This window comes from Fukomys damarensis, unplaced genomic scaffold (genome assembly GCF_012274545.1).
Source record: "Fukomys damarensis isolate Sample0158 unplaced genomic scaffold, DMR_v1.0_HiC HiC_scaffold_8, whole genome shotgun sequence".
NCBI classification, from domain to species: Eukaryota; Metazoa; Chordata; class Mammalia; order Rodentia; family Bathyergidae; genus Fukomys; species Fukomys damarensis.
Window position 1 is genome coordinate 30,598,946 of NW_022900920.1, and position 14,182 is coordinate 30,613,127.

The 14,182-nt window shown below is 43.8% G+C and overlaps 1 protein-coding gene across 1 annotated transcript in view; it reads right to left on the reverse strand.

Moving 5' to 3' along the window:
• Positions 1-14,182, reverse strand: part of Cfap58 (cilia and flagella associated protein 58) — a 119,742-nt gene that overhangs the window by 76,306 nt on the left and 29,254 nt on the right. Inside the window, exons 10-13 of the mRNA XM_010626490.2 lie at positions 9,441-9,602; positions 8,728-8,874; positions 3,198-3,338; positions 1,738-1,961 (exon numbers count right to left, since the gene is read on the reverse strand). Of these exons, the coding sequence (XP_010624792.1) occupies positions 1,738-1,961; positions 3,198-3,338; positions 8,728-8,874; positions 9,441-9,602 (674 nt within the window). The remainder of the gene's footprint in view (positions 1-1,737; positions 1,962-3,197; positions 3,339-8,727; positions 8,875-9,440; positions 9,603-14,182) is intronic.

The window sequence follows — 14,182 nt, forward strand, 5'->3', positions numbered from 1 at the left end:
ATCTGCAGGAATCTCTAGTCAACAGGTGGCATGCTAACAACGTCCTCAGTAGCTGGTGCTGGCCACCACTCTGTCACCCAAAAGTCCTGCTGGAAGGCAGGGAGAGGGCGAGCACTCACACTGGTGTGTGTGGTGAGAGCACTTATTATCTGTCCTCAGTATGCTGTGGGTGTGCACAGTACCAACGCTCAGCCATCTCTTTTACTTGCTTCATTTAAACCAATAATACAACTTCCCCTCATTAGCAAGACAAACCATTAGAATTAACTGCATGATGTTCACTCAACAGGGAGCCTACAACAAGCTGCTCAGAACTAAAGGGTATTTTTAACACTCCAACTTTCTGGAGTACCATCAGAAGAGGGCAATAAGCATTAGCTACCGCATTTGCTGAGCTGCTTGGTGCTCAACTCAGTGCTAGGCACGCTGTATTTGTCTTCATGTGAATGGCAACTACAAGTCCAGAGCTAGAGAAAGTTAGCAATCTGTCCAAGGTCAAACAGCTTGTAGGTGGCATGGCTGAGATTAGAATTCATGCCTGCTTGCTTCCAGTCTTTATCAACTTATCTTCTCGTTAGAATGAAAAATAGAATCCATTATCAGCAAACTAGCAGTATTGACTAGGAATCGGTAAAATGTGACCCTTTATGTATGTCATAAAAATAACTCACAGTTGACAAGTTAAGTGATGGTCCCAGAGACCATTCAACAGCTCCTTAGAATGCACATATTTGTCTCTAAAATGTCAGCGATAATGTCTCTGGGTAGTAAAGGTATGAGTGATTTTCTAATCCCTTCTTTATACTTTTTCTGCAATTCACACATTTTCTACAATGTATCTATATGGCTTGCATTAACTGAAATATAAGCAACTTTAGCTAGATAGATGACTGACTGATTGATTGATTGATAATAGAGCCGTTCCTGACAGTGGCAACATTGCTCTTCCTGAATACAGTCATGTAAACAGCAAAATCATCTTCTAACTCAATTAATTGAAGGAGTAGATCTACACTGTGTCCTTATCCCAAGGTGGTCAAGGAGATGCACCTCCAGGTCTGCAGGGAATTAGGAGAGCATCTGAGAAAAGACCAGACCTCTGATTTGCTTTCCTGCAATTGCCTGCATAAAACACGGGATGTTTTCCCACAGGGGCAGTAGATCTCGTATGATGTAAAATTTAAAGAGAGAACAGGGGCACTAAGCTAAAGTGAAAGCTGCAGAAGATAAATCAAGAGTGAGATATAAAATTTGGCTGCCTTGTAAGGAAACGGATTTTCAAATAGTCATAGGACTAAATTTTCCACCTCTTTTTATCCTGTGTGTAATTCCAAGAAAAAGATGTGCAAATGTTACCAGGAATGAAATTTAAATATTGATGCTCCATCTCTTCCATACTGACTTAAGTTGGAAAGAACTCATTGGGCGAAGAAATGTTTCTGAATTGCAACCAGTCTGTATTTCTGATTTAACGTGAAATTTCCTTGTAAAAAATCCAGAATCATTTCGAACACTCCTTTTGTACTTACCCATTCCCATGGAAAGGAAATCAGTTTGTTTTATGTCCTAGCATGAGCACACTACAGATTTTGATGGGAAAGTGGTTCTCGGTGCTTGCTGACAGTTTCACCATATGAAATCCGTTTTGTGCAATTTTAATACAGACCCAAACGGCTAACAGGCATGCACACAGGGTCATTTGGGGAGCTCCCTGCAGATCCCCTGTTATCCTGTTACCTGAGCTCCTCAACATTGGCCACACTCTTGGCAAGAATCCCCTTTTCCCAGCGGAGCTTCTTGATCTCCAGTTTGAGGATCCTCATGTCCTCCAGCCTCTGGTTGTACTGGCTCTCACCCTTGTTCAGCACAGACTGCTGGATCTTGATCTTCTCGTAGAGCAAAGCTAACTCGTCGTTGCGCCGAACAAGTTGAGACCCCAGGATGTCTCTTTCACTGATGACCTAGAAGGCAGGAAAGGGCACAGCAACCCGGAATCAAAAGTCTCTCTTCATTACAGCGGCCCCTGAATAGCTAGGAAATGCCCACAGGTGTAGCCCTGGGTAGACTGCCGACACTGGACCCCCCCCCCACCAAAGTGCTAGCAGTCTCCTGTAGAAGAAAAGTCACGACAATAAATAACCCACAAGAGCAGCAATCTGATGGTACCACAATTCCTGGCCCGTGGGCATGTTGTTTTGTTTGTTTTTCCAGCCCTCTTGTAATATTTGAATTTGAATGATTTTGCGCATTTGTACAATCTTGCCAAGTTCTGCCAGTTCTTGCTGTCTTGCACTGGTTTCTCTCTGTAAGGTCCCTGAAAGCATTTCGGTTCCTAACTGCCATATGCATCTGAGTTTCTATTTCCTGCATTATGTACTTATTAACAGCTATTATATGTAAGCAATCCTACTGCCCTAGAATGTGAGCTCCCTCAGAACAAGGACCTTACAGTCTTGTTGGCCAGTGTGTGTCCCCAGTGTCTAGAGAAACAACTGACATCTAGGCAGTGCTGGTAAATATGAGTCAAATAGGTGAGTGACTCTTCATGGTCACCACAGATCAGCCTCTGCTGCTGCTTTTCCAATAGGCTTGGGCGGCAGGGCTTAGAGAGGACAGGAAACTGAGCACCATGAGCACTACTGGGGGTTGGAGGGGGAGGTCCTACCTGGTCTAATTCCTTCTTCTGCCTCAGCCTCTCCCCATCAGCTTCCGCGATGATTCTCAAGAGTTTCCTCTCCTCCACCTCCTGCTTTTCAATGAAGTGTTTGGTCTCCAGGGCTTGTTGTCTCAGCTTCTGCAGCTCAGCCTGAAAAACAGTGAAAGATGTGGACAAATTTTATACAGCAGCAGCGCAAACCAGGACCACAGGGTCTGGATTAGAGGTGTGTTCGTGCCACTTCATTTCCTCCCCAGTATTTACTCTACTGCCTGATCACTCTCGCGAGCCTCACAAACCCACAGCACACACACATTCACTCTCACTCATGCACACACACACACACACACAACGCCCATCGCAGAGGCCGTTTATTCTGTCAGTGCTGGTAAATATGAGTCAAATAGGTGAGTGACTCTTCATGGTCACCACAGATCAGCCTCTGCTGCTGCTTTTCCAATAGGCTTGGGCGGCAGGGCTTAGAGAGGACAGGAAACTGAGCACCATGAGCACTACTGGGGGTTGGAGGGGGAGGTCCTACCTGGTCTAATTCCTTCTTCTGCCTCAGCCTCTCCCCATCAGCTTCCGCGATGATTCTCAAGAGTTTCCTCTCCTCCACCTCCTGCTTTTCAATGAAGTGTTTGGTCTCCAGGGCTTGTTGTCTCAGCTTCTGCAGCTCAGCCTGAAAAACAGTGAAAGATGTGGACAAATTTTATACAGCAGCAGCGCAAACCAGGACCACAGGGTCTGGATTAGAGGTGTGTTCGTGCCACTTCATTTCCTCCCCAGTATTTACTCTACTGCCTGATCACTCTCGCGAGCCTCACAAACCCACAGCACACACACATTCACTCTCACTCATGCACACACACACACACACACAACGCCCATCGCAGAGGCCATGTTTATTCTGAGTTAAGCCCTTGGGGGAGTTCCATCACTTCTCAGCCACTTCATGAGTATGCAGCAACGTTCCATTTCAAACCAGGAGAGCACACTGTGAACGCTGCAGGGGTGGGTGCAGGGTTTGGACAGAGGAGGCCTCTATGTGTGCCGGCTTATGTAAGGACCTCATGCCAGCAGCGTGTGCACTGCAAAGGAAAAGCCCATCGTGTGCAAACATTAGGTCAGTCGAAGAGGATGACCACAGTGTCTATCTTAGAAAACATTCTGATGGGACAGAAAGGACATCGTGGTATAAAAAGACACTTCCAACCCAGGGAAGATGATAAGAGAAATAGATAAATCCAGGCAGTAATTTTTCAATATCCTTTTTCTTGTCATGCAGACTGTGAACTGATATTTCAGTGGATCAAAGGAAAAGACAGCTTCGAACTGAGGTCACCAGGGACACCAGAAGGCTCACACCTGAGCCTGACTCCTGAGGACACAGGCAGCTCCTAGGACCAGGAAGCTAAAAAAGGAAAATTCTTCTCATCAAAGAATACATCCCTTTCTGTTCCATAAGTATGTTCATGGCATAAGATATCCCAGACATTGCAAACCTCTTATCTTTATTTTATGAATGCTATTACAGAGGCAGAAAAGCAAATAGCTTGCCCAAGGCCAGAGCTAGTTAGCAGCAGGGTTAAGATTCAAACCAGGATCCTCTGACGTCAAAGCATGTGCTCGCTTGGCGGTCACAGTTCCAAATCAAACAGAGGGTGAGTAAGACTGAGAACTCAGCATCCATCAGTAATGATGAGCACAGCCCTAACATGTGAACATGCTCTCCACCTCTGTGGAAAGGGATCATGAGCACTCAGGAAAGATGCTATTCCGGCCTGAGGTTGAGAGGGAAGAGTCAGTAGTCCTTGGCGGTGGACAGATCATGCTCACCTGGAGGGGTGCATTGGGGGAAAGCACCCAGCAGTCTGGCTGTGTGCGCGGAGCAGGCAGTACACACAGTAGCTGGCGTATTCACCATGGAGTTGACCGGAGGACTAGGTAGGGAATGGCAGGAGGAGAAGCTAGCAAACAGCTGAACTGGGCTGGACTGGAAAGGACCACAGAGTACCCGTGGTGGGACCAGAGTTACCACGCTAAAGAACATGTCTTCTTTGAAGAATATGTCCTCAAGAGGTTCTGCCCAGTGGCAAGACTGAGCAGGTCAGCACAAGAAGAAAGGAACGAGCAGGGGCAGCTTTGCGTTTATGCCAACCTGGGATCACAAGGAAGACAAGATGACAAATCCTCAAAGACTCAATGGCTTGCTCGTTGCCAGAGACAGTGAAAGAGGTATCCATTTTTGACCTTTCAAGTAAGTATTGGGACCCCATGGCCATTCACCAGAGAATGTTACCACGATGGCAGGAAACGCCTCACTTGCCAATACCCACAAACCAACCTAACTCAGGCAAGGCCTGCCTCGAAGAGCCATGAATCCCATGCCCCAAACTCACACCAACAGCGGGAGGTGCTGGGCTCCTGGTAATGGCAGTGAAGCATGACAAATAAATGCAACCAGCTACTATAACACCAAGAGTTTGTTTTATGACATTTTGCTTGTTCATTCATGAAATGTGTTTTGGTCTAGGGACAAGGAAACAGAACTACGTACTCAGATAAGACCTGGTCTCGAATTTGCCATTTAGAGGGTTGCCTGCTAGGAAAGAAAACGGGGCACCAGCCTTTCTGTTTCCATAATCATTTAAGGTGACAGCAAAAAATAAAATACCTGTGTGCCTCATGCTTTCTTTAATAAAACTTTTATTTTCCCATATATGCAGCACTCACTTCCCTGTTCTTAAGTGCTAAGAGCTGATCAGAATCCATCAGCGGAACAGAATGAAACCCCTGTTATATTAAAATGCAATCAACAGCGTGTAAAAGTATCTGTCTGAAATGTAAAACCATTCGTGCGTTTGGCATTGCTGGTGCTTTTTTCATAATATATCGCAATTCTGAGTGGTCTCCTTATGTCATAAATTTATGGGCTGTAAACAAGATGTGGCATTAGATGTTGGCAGCAAATGTTAACATCAACAAAACACCTTGGGTCTAATACATCCAGCCATTATAAATCAGGGCCGTCTCACCCAGCACAGAAAGGAACAGCTGCTGTGCACCCAAAGCCCATCTCCCAGCGTCTCAGGTGGGACCTGGGTTTTTTGCGCCTGTCCAAGTATTGCTAGGGGCATGAATTTTGCAACCAGAGAGAGAACACAGTCCAGTCAGTGCCATGAGTATACAATGTCACAGTGTGTGTTTGTGGACTGTATATGGTCTAATCTGGCCTTAGGTACAGATCACATTCTAAAAGCCATACTTGTGAGAGTCTCACCACTTCCTACATAAACCGCAAAGAATCCTCCTCGTCCTGAGAGTGACCAGCCCTCCTCTCTCTCTTGCACAGATGACAGCTCCCTGTCTGGCTCCCACTACAGAGTCCACTAAGTGAAGGGACACAGTGCCCTGAAGCCAAGCCCCAGGGTGGTGCCAAGCAAAGGACACAGGGGATTTGCTGCTGCATTATTCATTAGGAATCAGAACACTGTCATTCAGACACAGGACGGCCAGGAAGACAGATGCTGAACAAGATGGTTCCATCAGCGTGGACACAAACAAGAGGGGCGCAGATGCGGCCACACCTACAGGGAACTATTGGCATCATGTCCCAGCCATGGTATACAGGCAAAATCTAGACTCCCAAGGAGTAAAGAAAGTCGGGAGCAACCAGAAAAAGAAAAACAACGTGGGGGGAGCAAGGTCTTTCTGTTGAGAGCAATGCAAGAGGATGAGGATAGTCTACAGCTGTTCGTCTCAAGGCTGGAATAGCACTGAATCAGGCAGGGTGCCCTGGCAAGGGGCATCTCATGGTCTACCCAGCAGCAAGGGCTGGCCTGTCCAGCAGGGGTCTCCACCCACACTTTGTAGAACTCACTATAATAAGAGAAACGTCTCTCCCTGAGCAGAGTCACTAGAAAATCTGCCCTTTTCACCAGAGTATTGGTTTTCAAACTCCAGAGGCATGGAATCCAGAGGCCTATGTGAAATGTGATTCCAATTCTTAGGTTAAAAAGTCAAGAGACTGGAACTCAACATTTGAGCTGTCATATTTTTCTAAAGAATGTCAGACTGGTTTAATGATAGGCCAGCACCGTCCAGCTAGAGCACCACTGCAAGTCACGCCTGGAGGACCTCAACTAATAAATCAAGCAGGTCTCCTCTCTCTACTCCTCATTCTCGCCTTCATGGGAGAGGCTAGGGGACAGGCATTACTATCTCCACCGTTAAAGCAAAGCAAAGCCTAATATCAATGACCCGGAGCCATCAGACCCAGGATTCCTTGTTTGGAGCCCACTCTCCAGAGCAGAAGCCTTTTAATCACCCTTCATGTCTGCCAGCTGCCAAGGCTGCTGGCCGAGGCCCACATGGCAGGAGCTGCTGCCCTTCATTTTGTGTTACTGTGGCATTTCTTTGGAGCCATAGGCACAGACGCCGGATGAAAGAGAGCTTAATTAAAACAAACATTAGCTAAGGTCGAACTCTAAGAAATTGGGACTAAGTGATCTTGCATAAAAGGCTTTGCTTATTTTAGAGCAGGAGTTTGGAGAAGGTGGTGAGTTCCGCCCCGGACACTATCACAGGTAACAGTTGTTCTTAGGAACACAGCATCCCTGGGAGGAAGAGATGAGCATCAGAATCACCCCCAAGGGAAGGGGGTGCTGCTTCAAGCTGAATACACTGCAGACGCTGCATGGTGCACGAGGCCCCTGGTGTGGCAATGTTTATGTGATTCTCCTGATCCATTCAGCAGTAAACAAACCCCATCCTGCCACAAGACAGCAGTGCCACAAACCACACCCACAAAGCTTTTGCACAAGAGAACAAGGCAAAGAGGAGGAACACCGTCAAATTTCAGAAAATGTGCATGTATCTCTTTATATATATAAATAAGTATGAAACGGAATTTTCTATCCTTTTTCTGTGATAAGTTGGAGTGAGGGAGATGAAAGTCTCAGGTAAATATGTCAATTACTGTGTCTTTTTTTTTTTAAAACACTTTTGTTAGAGTTCAATCTTTCTCAAACCAAATGTACCTTAAATTAATTTAACGTAGTACTTCTACTTCTATGAAAACCTATCATTAGGTTGCCAAAGCCATTATTAAATTGAGAGTGCATATTTCAATCCCTGGCATCTTAGAATCAAGGAAATGTGGCATAAAATCTGTCCAGCACTGGACACACATTTTCGAGACCGGGACAGCCTTTGAAAGCCAATGTGTGTGGAAGCAAGGTGCCCACTCTGTACGTTATAAACAGTCCTCCAAATGGCTCCTAAGCATGCCCGGGTGTTCTGCGTCATAAAAGTGTCATCATTCTTAGAAGTTCCCTTTTTAATTCTTTCGTCAAATGAGGTAGAAGGGAAATCTACTGGCTTGGATGGGGATACGGAAATGATATCGGGGTTGGTGATATGAATACTAAAACATATTTGGCTGGGAGTTTTGGAAAGGAATAATTATGTGGTATGAATTCTCAGAATGAGTCCTTCTGTTAGTAGACACAAAATACTCCAGCCAAGTAGGCTGAAAAGAGCACATCTAGCCAGGTGTGGGGTGCACAGCTGTAACCCCAGCTCTCTGGGAGGCTGGAGCAGGAGGATCACAAGTTTGAGCTCAGCCTGGGCAACTGAGTGACTTAGACCACGTCTCAAAATAAAAATTAAAAAGGCTGAGAATGCAAAGGCCCTGGGTTCAACCCTCAGTACCACAAAAATAAAATAAAACGATGTGTTTTAGTAAGACCCATGGAGACAAAGGTGATCTCCAGAGAAGAGCTGAAAAGCAAAGCGACCCAGGGATCCCACTGAAGACAAAGGGAGGACAAACCCCTGCCACTTAAAAGAAGGCCAGGCAGAAAAGTAATGCGGGAAAGAAGGAGCAAGGACTGGGAGCAGAGAGACAGGGTCACACCCTTCCGGTCCTCCCAGGAGCCAGGCCTGTAAGGAACTGAACAAAGATGGCCGCCTTCCTCCTGGGGCTCCCGTGGGGTTGGGGAAACTCGAAATCCAGGCCTCTGGGGTAGGAGGCTGCCCCCGGGACAATGGGCCAGAATGGTCTCTACCTTCAGCGTTTCCTTTTCTTTTTCTATTCGCTGCTGCTCCAGATTCAGCTTTACCAGTGCAGACTCTTTCGTAGAGATCTCTTCTTTCAGCTGATCTACCTGATGGGTCATAATCTTTAATTTTCTCTTCATTTCCGTGATTTCATCCTAACAAGATGAAAGGGAGAATGTTGGAAAGTGAACTAAATAAGGATCACTGTCCCCATAGAAATTCAATACATTCTTAAGAGGTTTTAAGGGAAGCTTTCTCAAAACAAGGATCACCTAATTCCTTTGTTTCCTGTGCCCATCAACCTCAAAGTATTTATAGCAATACTCAAAATAGTTTCAGGAGACATGTACAATCTATACGTGATGACTCACGCTATATTCCTCATTTTACTAAAGGAAGTGAAAGCACAACAAATAGAACTTGAAGGTTTCAAAGCAAAGTTCTTTAATTGCAACACTGTTGCCCTTTTCGCCTCGGTAGAATAGGAGAGAGCCAGTTCTACATAATAATTAAAAATAGGATCATGATCTCCACATGTTGTTACTCTGTGTGTCTTTTCCATTTCAAATAACCTGACAGTTCTACATAAATTGATCTTCTTCAAGTGAATTGCATAAGATTTCTTTCTTGATCTATTCTAAACCCTGGCATTAGGACAACAGAAACTGCTTTAAGCCTAGGATGGAGGGAATCAAGGTATAAACATAAATGGGTCATTTACCTGAGCTTCAACCAGATTTTTGCTACACAGATTCCTGTCTGACCTCACAGCTTCATATAGGTTCTGTTGGTGCTTTAATTTAGTCTCTGATTCAGCTATTTTTTTCTTGTAGTGAAAAATCTGCATTTCACGGACTTTTATATCTTCCATGTTCACGAGGAGCTGAAGAGAGAAGAATTTGGATATAGTTAAACAGCCCATCTATGCTCACAGATTCGGACAAATGGAGTTTTCTATCCAGGGTGGTGGGAGGAGATCCAGCCCTCCAATAATCTTGCTGTGACTGTAATCCTGGAGTACAACGCAGAAATTCAGCTGAGCTGTTAAGAAATACATATTTTATCTCTGCCACAGTTGTGCTCAATTATACATTCTTAACATGGTTATTTTGTGATCACAAGAAAGAAAAAAATGGAAAAAGAGGTTCCTTTAATCCTGACCACTGATCCACAAAAATAAAAACCATAAACTCAGGCCAAGGATGTAGCTCAGAGGCGCCACGCCTGTCTGGCAAGCTCAAGGTCCTGAGTTTGATCCCTGGTACCAGAAAAAAAAACTATAGGCTCAAATGAATGTTAATACAAAGCACAAAGAAAGATAATTTAGCTGTTTAGACACCGACTGCTTTATCAAGTTGACCATGAGAAAGTAAAATGACCTGTGACCCTTGGTAGTACCCATGACTCTTCTGTCTTGCCAGTGTCAAACTGTCCAAAGAACGCAAAGAACTTGTAAAAATGCAATCCACCTATGCAGTATGATTGAAATATATGATGAATGTTTAAACAATCTGGGGGTTCTTTTTCTTTTTTTCAATTTTTCATTAGTACATGTCTGTAGTACATAAAGACTGCATTTATCGTGTAGACTTGGTGCATGTACCTTACCTACCTTACCCTTCCCACCTCTCCCTGCTGCTTCCGATCTCTGGTCCGCCTTGTATTTACGAAAGCTCTATTTCCATGTTTTCATTCAATTCTTTCCCATTCCCTTTCACTCTCCTCCTTTCTCCCTCCCCCCATCTCCTGTCCCCCTTCCCATCCGAGGAAGATCTCTCTACTTCCTGTTATCTATCTTTGATTTTGCTATTTATATTTTGTTTTCCCATATAAGAGAAACCGTGCAATATTTAAGCATGTGTGTCTGATTTATTTCACTTAACATCGTGATCTTAAGACATATCCATTTGGCCATGAATGCCTCAAGCTTATCCTTCTTTATGGTAGAATACTACTTCATTGTGTATAAACACCACATTTTCTTTATCCATTCATCTGATCATGGACATATAGGCTGTTTCCAAGATTTAGTCTTATATATTGTGCTGCTATAAACATAGGTATGAATGTGTCCCTGTAATACGATGACTTTAACTCTTTGGGGGCTCTACCTAGAAGGGTGTCAAATTGTACTTATATTTTTAGTTTTCTGAGGAATCTCTATACTATTTTCTGTTGTGGTTGTTCAAGTTTACATTCCCACCAGCAAAGTAGAATGGTTTCTTTTTCCCCACATCCTTGCCAGCATTTGTTCTTATTTGATTTCTTGATGATAGCCATTCTTTCTGAAGTAAGATGGTATCTCGATATTGGATCTCACTATGTAGTCCAGGCTGGCCTTAAACTCACTAGGGAGCCCAGGCTGGCCTCAAAATTGCAGCGATCCTCCCGGCCCAGCCTCCCGAGTGCTGGGATTACAGGAGTGTAGCACCATGTTAATGCTGTTTTAATTTGCATTTCTCTGTGTTGAACAGTTTTACATGCTTAATAGCCATTTGTACTTCTTCTGGGAAGTATCTATTCATCTCAGTTGTTCATTTTTTAAGTGGATCTTTTTCATTTTCTGGAGTTCATTGCGTATTGTAGATATAAGTCCTCTATCTGAAGAATAGTTGGCAAAATTTTTGTCCCATGCTGCAGATTGTCCCTTCACTCTGTAGGTTGTTCCCTTTGCTGTGCAGAACCGTTTTCATTTATCGATTCTCTGTATTACCTCTGTGCCACTGAGATCCTGTTCAGAAAGTCCTTGTTGATGCCTATATCGTCAAGAGTTTTACCTATTTTATCCTCCAGCAGACTATGTATTGCTGTTAAATAATTTTTTGAATTTATTACAGCAAAAGACACGTGACCATCAATCCCCCTCCACACACTCATCCCATCCTTCCTGAAACCTTTGAAGCAGTTCTAGAAGGACTCTTTCGTAGGTGTCTTTAGTTGTGCTGTCACGGCTGCCTCTATGTCCTGAATCCAACCAAAATTTTTATCTTTCACGGATGTTTTTACTTTGGGGAAGAGCCAGAAGCCGCACTGTGCCGGATCCGGTGAATACAGTGGGCGAGGACAAGCTGCCTTTCCATTGGATGGCACTCCGCAGCGGCATTCACCATATTTTTTATCACACCTTGAAAAGAGGACTTCCAGAAGTGTTTTAGAAATAGCAACAAGGATGGGATGAGTATGTCTGAAGGGGGTAGTATTTGGAGAGGGATCAAAGGCAATATGTCTTTTACTGTAAGAAATTTTTTAACTTAAATAAATTTTTATCACAATACTTCTGGGAAGGAGGAGAGGCCAACATGACCACCTCCTTTTGCTGAGGATGAAAAACCAAGGCCTGAACTTCTAGTGTTGAGTCAATTCTGATCAACAAGTAATTCACGGCATAAAAATTATGCAGTCATGACTCTTAGCTGCCACGTCCGCGGAAATTGATTTTTTAGAACAAATGTCTTTTTAAAACTTCCTTAAGAAAAACTTTAGTCAGTGAAACTATGGTGTAAACAACAGCCATAACGTGGAAGGAGAAAATTCGTAAGATTTCATGTCATTTTAGTAGATTTCACTAATGGTTACCATGGAAGATAACAGAGGAGTGTGAAAAGGAACAGAAGGAGAGGGTCAGGTGGGAAAGATGGGGGTAGCCCTAGAAGGTTCCTCGTGGAGTCACACTGTGCCTAGAACCTACAGGGTTGGAAAAGGGCCTTAGGTCTTCGCCCTGTTGGTGTTCTCTGTGATTTGGATGTGGGCAAATTGAGAGCAACATGCTTCCACATGACTACCCTAGAAGAACCCTTTTCCCTACTTGTCCAGTTAGCTTTGAAGACAGCATCTTTCAGAGTTTTCTTAGAGATATTTAAGGAGATGTGATTACATTCATTTCAACATATATTATTTTGTACCATTTTTCTTACTGGGTCAATTGGTTTGATATACTTAGTAACATATTTTTCCCTTTAAAAATATTTTAATTTCTTTATACGTGGCACCTCCTGCCCTAATTTAAAATATATTCATAAACGTGGGAAGTACATTTCATTTGCTCATTTACACGAGTCTTCTGTCTCCCTTCAACCTTCATCCACCCCTCGACATATAATGTAGTAACATGGTTAATTCTAACCATCTAATACGCGCCCTTCTGTGCTTTACTTGGAATTTTGCATGTTATTCGAGTCCACAAACATAATGATAATAGTTCAGACTCATCAGATAATTTCTGTGTATCTGGTACTTCACGTGTGTTAACTCATTTAATCTTCCCAAATTCCTGTAAGATGTATATTATCACCCAATTTTACAAAAAAGGAAACAGAGGCCAAAAGAAGTAATATTTACAAAATTACTCACATAGTAAGTATACAACTATGGGAGCTGGCTTTCCTTTGTTTCGTGTTTTGCTTTGCTTTTTAGATTTTGTTTTTATTTTGTAGGCAGAGGGGTCTTATTACACAGCAATGCCTGTGGCGATCACCTGAAGTAGCTCTAACCTGTTCTCTTTCGAGGCTGTGGAAGGTGACTGCACCTCTGAACGTCCTCAGCTGTGTCTGCCTGAGCAGTAGCTGTTTCCGCCCTTTCTGGCCCTGAACCACGCTGCAGTAAACATCTCCTGCAAGCGTCCTAGGGCACTTGTGCATTTACTTCCATGGGATGGATTCCCAGGAGTGGAATAGCTGGCTCAGAAGACATACATATTTTCAACTTTAATGGATATTGCTAGATTGCTTTCCAAAATGGTTGTAACACTTTACATTTCCATGCCACCAGCGACAGTTCTCGTAATGGAAAACTGCCCTTGCCGGTTGCAAATAAACCTTCTTTGGTCGTACTGGGTGATTCTTCCAATGTTCTGTGGAATTTTCGCTGGTAGAATTTCTTTAGGATTCTGCATATATGCCTCAGTGATACAGGCCTATAGCTTTCTTTTTGGCTCTATTTAAAATCAAAGTTTCTACTAGCTTCAAAAGTGAAGTACCTTTCTGTTCACTCATTCATCCACTTGCCCATTTAGTCATTCATCCAATGGACACACACTGAGTGTCTGTGGCAGGCATAGTAAAAGAGGAATAAGACAGAGACCCCACTCTCAAGCTTGTCTCTAGAGAGTGACCCCAGCAGAGAAGAGATGACCAACAAATGGACACAGCCATCTGCTGAGAGAGCACAGGGTGCTACTGGGGGATCAAGAATTAGCAGGTTCCTGGACAGGTTCTGAGGTTGAACCTTCTCCTCTTATTATTCAAGCAGTTAGTATCAGAAGCTTCCCTCCCAACCAAAGACTCACCTCGACCCTGGGACCTCTCCCAGACTGGAGTCTCTATACATCGCACCACTGTAGGAGCAATGAGTTTACGTCATTGAAGCACTGCCTGTCAGCATTAGACCCAAATTATACAAAGTACATAAGCAATAGTTTTTCTAAATTCACACTTGCAAAAAATTACACAACCATACATTACACAT